General features: G+C 46.1%; 1 protein-coding gene across 2 annotated transcripts; it reads right to left on the reverse strand.

The window, feature by feature from the left end:
* Positions 1-3,729: 3,729 nt before the first annotated feature.
* wnt10b (wingless-type MMTV integration site family, member 10b) lies at positions 3,730-6,799 on the reverse strand. 2 transcript variants are annotated; one of them, XM_053425250.1, is made up of 5 exons: positions 6,726-6,799; positions 5,876-6,138; positions 5,523-5,704; positions 5,253-5,465; positions 3,730-5,123 (listed from the first exon to the last, which is right to left on the reverse strand). In XM_053425250.1, exons 1-5 carry the CDS (start codon positions 6,797-6,799, stop codon positions 4,623-4,625), a joined length of 1,233 nt encoding a protein of 410 aa, XP_053281225.1. In that variant the 3' UTR covers positions 3,730-4,622. The 2 variants fall into 2 exon arrangements, with proteins under 2 accessions (XP_053281225.1, XP_053281224.1); XM_053425249.1 differs by having other exon boundaries at positions 5,253-5,704.

Consider the following 6,799-nt stretch of genomic DNA (forward strand, 5'->3'; position numbering starts at 1 on the left):
CGATGACACGACGCTGCGGGGAGACGGCGTGTTCTCGCGAGAGCTCACGTCCGTCTCCCAGGATGATCGAAGAGGCCAGAGGCGCTGCTGCAGGACCACAGGCATCAATACTGTCATCAATACTGTCAACAATACTGTCATACTGTCATCAATACTGTCAACAATACTGTCAACAATACTGTCATACTGTCATCAATACTGTCAACAAAACTGTCAACACTACATCATGAGCAACATCTTAATATTAACATTGTAATTAAAACATGACTCCTAATAATAACTTATTATCTCAGTTTAATGACCTAATATCTGCCGCAGGACCACTGACATGAATACTGTCATGAGCCACATTATAATATTATACAACATTATAATTAAAACATTTTCCCTAATAAAAACTTAGTATCTCAGTTGTATGGCTTGATATCTGCTGCAGGACCACCGACATTCAACTGCCTCATTATCAAACATTGTATTTAACTGCCTCTTTGTTAAAATATAAACAATGTCCTGTTAGACATTATAATGAAAAGCTTTTTCTTAATAAACACTTATTATTAACAGATGTATCTATACACCAGTATATTTCAGTATGAGTTGGTTTCTCAACACAATAACCCATTAACTCAAAATAATGACTCAAAAATAATAACTTTGTATCTCATTATTACGACTTTGTATCTCAAACTAATGACTTACTTACTAAACAATGATTTACTTTCTCATAGTTCCCACTCGACTGGTGGAAATGGGCTTCCAGATATTTGAGACTCACTATGATGTTGAAATACAGTTGAAACAGCTTTTATCACACATTGTCCCCTCTGACAAGCATGAATTACCAGTGTTTAAATGTTTACTTGCTAATACAGTGGCCCAATGCATAAACCCATATGAAATGTAACTGTGAGACTTCAGGCAAACTTGCTTGAATAATTAAAACAGGAATCATCCTAATGAATAAGTAAAGAACTCGCTGTAATAGGAGGCTGAGTGATACTTCCTGGCAGCGGCCCGTCTTTGTGTCACTGATAATGAGGTGACAGGAGGCAAGAAAACACAAGCTGAATTAATATTGTAGCAGGTTACTAATCTTTGATAGGGATGCTTTAATATTTAATGTATTTTCTAAAGGTGATGCTTTACATTTATGCTCTCTTACATTTAAGAAACAGGAAGGAATGTCACCTCCCTCCAAGGTGTTGGTTTTTGGGCTGGGTTTGCTTGCTCTTCCCGTTTCTGTGTGTGTTTTTTTTTCCAGGGACTCTGGCTTCTTCCCCAGTCCAAAGACATGCAGATGGGGATAGGGTCTATTGTAGTCTCTAGATTGACCATAGATGGTTTGTCCCCTGGGATTTCCTGCCGTGTACCCTGCCTCTTGGTCAGTGTCAGGATCCAGCTAACCTCTTGGTGACCCTCTCAGGATAAAACTGTAAAGATAATGAATTGAGGGATATAATGTCCATAATCCATATAATGTGTATGCATTGTACAAGCACAGTGAGGAGGTATACCACAATCAATTTATTTCAGATTTGTAAAATGTTTTGCTGTTTATCAAGTGTTTGTCCTTCTCTGCCCATAAAGAAGAAACCACAACCTTCACTCAGGAGTAACAATCAGTCTTTAAACTTGAAAGAAATAATAATGTGACATTGAACATGATAAACATTGCTATCGCTGGATATTAAGATTTTATTTGTGGCCATATCGTCCATCCTGACATATGAACATTGGCCATTGTTACGAGAACACACACCTGTGACCTACAGCCCCACAGTCACAGGTGAATCCAACATTTATCTCCCTCGTCCTCTCTATTGCGTGTCAGTCCGCCAGTGGTCTAGTAATGGAGGTTTTTATCAATTCAGTGGTGAAGGCCGGGGAAATAAGGAGGGGAGCAGATGTTTGCAGCTGCAGACCAGATTACGGGGTGGAGTGGATGGTGGGGGAGCTCGCCGAGTTTGTGTGCGCGGGGAGTTTCGAGAGGGTTACAGCGGGCTCGGGTGGTGGCAGGAGAGGTGGGGTGGGGAGTTATGACTTAAAGGAGCCTTTCCTCTGAAGTGACTGCCAGCGTGCACCCCAGCAAACACAATCACAAGTCTCGCTGGTTCTGCTAGCTGAACTAATGAGGGCCTGCGCGTTGAGGGCAGGGGCTTTGATGTTCTGGGTAGCTGGCTCCTTGTGTTTTCTCTCCCGCTCTCCTTCCCTGCCTGTCCCACATCAAAAATGAAAGGGGAGTTGAGAAGCAGATGTTTTGAGGCATGTATTTATACAGAGTACACTTTATTCACCCCCTCCTCCATACCCCAGTTGTCCTCTGCGCTGGCATCCCTGCCCTATGTACGGCGATGATCTATCTCTCTATCTTTATAGCCAACTAAACACACTAAATCGCCATTACTTTATACATATAATCATCCTGTCAATCAAAGTGGGTAACTTTTATCTCTCCTAACTTCCTCTCTCTGCCTCCCTCTCTTTAATTTCAGCCAAGTCTGGTTGTCATTACTCGGGGGGGGGGGGGGGGGCAGTCAATGTGTTGCTATGCATGTGTCTGTGTCTGCAGCGATGAGGGGGAGAATGGGAAAGGGAGGAAAATAGTGCGGAGAGCTCGGGAGAGAGAAAGCAATCCCAGGCTGTCCACCAACCTCTGTCTCACACATGTCACAGAGTGACAGGAAATTCCCCTTTGCAACAGCTGGAGGGTGAAATGATAAAGGAATAACGAAATGCAAACCAGAAATCCAGTCTGTTATTATTCCCATCCAGTCGCTGTCTCCCATTTTTATTCCTTCGCTAAATACCAAACAGACAGAACAGTTGATTCAGCCACTGGCACTGCCATTCCTCAGGAGTCAAGGGATATTTACCTTAGTCCATACAAACAGGATTTAATTGGTATTAAATCCTATATAGCAGGAGAGGTTTTCCCAGTAGGCCGCGCATGGAGACAGTTTGGATCATCCAAGATATCTCGGAATGCTGCCATCATAAATCCAGCCAGGTGCTGACATTAGCGCTTTGCTGTGTGACTAGAATGAGAGTGCAAATCACTTGGGTCACCAGGAGTTCTGACAGTTCATGTGTACACACCAGCAGGCATGTTTCTGATTGTGCATCAGTGCCAGCATCTCTACATGCGAGTGTCTCTGTATGTGAAGCCATGTGTGTTTATGTTTGTGCAGTCTGTCTCCCAGGTAACAGGGACTGAGCACGTGGTTCAGCGAGTACCTTCCCCGGCTATGAACCCTGGACAGATGATCCCCTCAGATACTCACGCAGCAAAGACTGGTATAGTCACCCCCACTCTCCGCTCTCTTGATGCTTCTCTCCAGTAATAAAAGTCATACTTTAAGGAAACAATATCCTGGGGCCATAAAAAGTCCCTCTCTCAGCATGAAGTGGCCATAAAATAGGCTCTCACCTCCCAAATCTGCAGTGCGTAGAGGTTACCCCCCATTTACACAGCAACAGACGCACACTCAGACATACACACACACCCCTCAGCACAGTTTCAGGACTAAAGCAGGTCCATCTCTCACTTTGACATATCCTACATGTGGGAAGAATCTAAGGAGCGCTCGGACTGATGAAACAGACAAAAGCAGGCACAGAGCAACAGGGTCTCAGTCATGATTTCATAGCAAAGAGACATATCACAGTTATGCCGCAAAGCAAATTTATATCATTATATTGACAAGAATTCATAACAGGACTAGTGTTCGCTCTTGTGAAGTAGTTACTATATTACAATGATATAAATAAATGTAAACGATTAGTTTATTCAGCGTTAAGAGATTCGAGGCCTCGATCTGTCTCCAGAACTGATGTGGTGTCATCTCATCTTAAAGTCTTACAGGTAATTAAGCTTTGATGAGCTTGGAAAAGGCATACGTGTGCTTTCTGTCGTGCTGCTTCTGTGAGAAGGGTAACTATCACAAGTATCAGTGCTTCAAACGTCACAAATACCCACTCTACTCTTTTTTTGCCTTCATAAAACTCTACTCTTGAGACTGACTCCTCTGTCTGAGCTTCAGGTGCAAAATATTGTCGAGTAACAAAATATATATTCTGCTGTGAGACTGTTCTACAACAGCACAGGCTCACCATCCTGAGCCAGCATCAACCTGTCATTAATAAGAACCGAAAAGACCGGCCCCAACACCATAATAATATTAATATTAATAACAAATTTACAAATATACATGTACACAGTAAAATACCCGGCTATTGTTCAAAGAGATGAGTAAGTGTGAGGCTATAACAGAAACACTTCTTTTGCTGTTGCTCGTTGTTGTTTTGTGGGATAGAAAAGATGGCGAGGAGGCGGTTTTCATGGCTGAGAGGGCAGCGCCTAAACACGACAAATGTCATGAATCACCTCTTCAATCTCTGACTTGGCATTTTCAGAATAACAGCGGCTACAGAGAGAAAATAGATCCCAGATGATGGAGTGAAAAATAGGAGAGGTGGGGGAGTAGGGGGTAAACAGATTCTCTGGGAGAGTTACACAAAGAGCAAAACAAACACCCGAACAACAGGAGTGGGCCAAGGGACAGGCTCACGGTCTTGAGTCCTGGATGGGCAAAGGCAGCTGGGACTGCAGAGTGAACTTGAATCTACTTGCACACGTTGACCCACTCTGTGAGACGACACTCGTCGCACAACACGTAGCAGCACCAGTGAAATCTGCAGTTGCAGCGTTCACTGCGTGTCTGTTTCAGGATGTTGTGTCCGCGGCCGCAGCACAGTGAGCTGCAGCTGTCTGTGTTGTAGCTGGTCTTGTTGCAGATGCGTCCTTGTGTGCCTGGGGAGTCCACGGATGCATCCCGCTCACAGAAGTCAGGAGACTTCTCAAAGTACACCAGCTCTCTGGACATGCTGCGGCGGCGGCCTCCACTGAGTCCCCCCGTGCTCCTGCCGGCGACGTTTCCCGTTCGAGTGTTGAAAACCCCATTGTTCTTGTTCTGTGAGTTGACGAAAATGGCTGACCGGAACTTTTCCTTGAGTAGAGAACCCACAAGCCGGAACTCTGGAGACACGTGCCAGCAGGTCTTAAACTGACAGCTCCCGGATGTGCCATGACATTTGCACTTCCTCTTCATATTGTCATTCAGTGCCTGTGTGTAGAAAGGTAAGTGATGTCAGCAAAAAAAGAAAGAAAGACATTTTTGATTATAAATGCCAGCGAACAGTGAGTCTGCTTTCTGAGGAGCCCTGAGTACACTGTAGATAAGCACATCATTCACCTGTCTTCCCACCCGGTTGTTATGTATCCTCATGCGAGCGTGGATATCTCTTGGAGACCCGCTGGAGTCCAGCCAGTCTCTGGAGAACCGTTCCCCAAAGCGGACGTCATGGCTGCAGCCCCCCCACTCCCAGGTCTCCTGCATGGAGCTCAGCTCATCTGGTAAAGGCTTGAGCAGGGCGGAGGGGTGGGTGGAGCGCAGGTTAGCGGGCAGCTCACCATGGCGACCGTTTAACTCCAGGGGTAATGACCGTGTCATGCCGATGCCTACCCCGCCCTTCTGCAGGGTCTGCAGCTGCAGCTGTGTGAGTTTCAGTCGGATCTTGTCATCGTCCTGGCGACGCTTGGCCTCGCAGCCGCACCCCCGCAGCTTGCCCATGCTGCAGGCCGTGGCCACAGAGTGAGCCACACCCGCTGCCAGTAAGGCCAGGGAGAAGGCACTCTCGCGGTAGCCTGGGAGCAGGAGTTGGAAATAAAGGTCAACAAAGTAGCTCTAAAATCGTCCAGCGCCTGTGCGTAAATGTCATGCGTAAAATAATATTTACTCTCTACACTAGGACGAACATTTCCTTCCCAAACCCCAGGTAACATTTTGACCACCATTAGCTTGCCAAGGACGCTCACCCCGGTTGAGGATGGTGTAGTGCTGGGGCACCTGGCCGAGGCCCTCCAACGAGGAGCAGTTCCACCGCTGGTCCCTGAACTGGTGCTGACACTCGTGGATGGCCACCTGGATGCCCTGCAGCGCGGAGGCTGTCACGTCGGGACTCCGCACACACATCCGCATCTGACGCTTACTGAGGCCTGCCAGCCTCAGGCACACGGAGTTGGGGGTTAGCACTGGATCTCCTGCCACCTTCAGGCTGAGGATATCATTACACAGCACCCTGCAGAGAGAGAGAGGGAGGGAGAGGTGGTTGATGGATGGTCAGGGGTGGTCAGGAGGTCATCAGTCAAATCCACAGCAATGTGTGGGGATTTGGAAAGTTAAGACAATTTGAAAAAACTACAAAACCAGTCTGATTTAAGTAGGATTTGTGACAAATCTCGTTGGATCAAACTTGCCTCCAAGGGATTTGCTGGATTCAATTGGCAATAAAACGTGTTAATCATTTGCACACGTATTTGTGTGTCTACTGATGTTGCCTGAATCTGGAAAACATATAATGCTAAACAGATCATTCAGCCGAGCAGTCCCAAAGGCAGAAAGGAAATAGACAAAAACATGTTCAGGAGAAATCAGGACGAATTCTGCATGGCATAGTTCAAACTGGTCAAAGGCAACAAAATCAGCAAACATTGAATCCCATGTTTCTGTGAAATCAGAGGCAGATGTTTCACTTCCCAACTGAACCTGTAAAAGGTTGGTTTAAATCACACATCACAGTAAACTTCACTAACTCTCCCCGAAATCCACGAAGCCGGACCCCCGCATGTACCACCAGCTCTCCTGGGCGCTCTCAAGTGCACTTACGTTAATGCAGGTGACATAAGTGCTGCTGCCAAAATCAAGAACTGGTCCCAACGGAGTTTGTTTGATAGCTCCAT

The sequence above is a fragment of the Pleuronectes platessa genome, chromosome 6, assembly GCF_947347685.1.
Source record: "Pleuronectes platessa chromosome 6, fPlePla1.1, whole genome shotgun sequence".
In the NCBI taxonomy this organism is placed as follows: Eukaryota; Metazoa; Chordata; class Actinopteri; order Pleuronectiformes; family Pleuronectidae; genus Pleuronectes; species Pleuronectes platessa.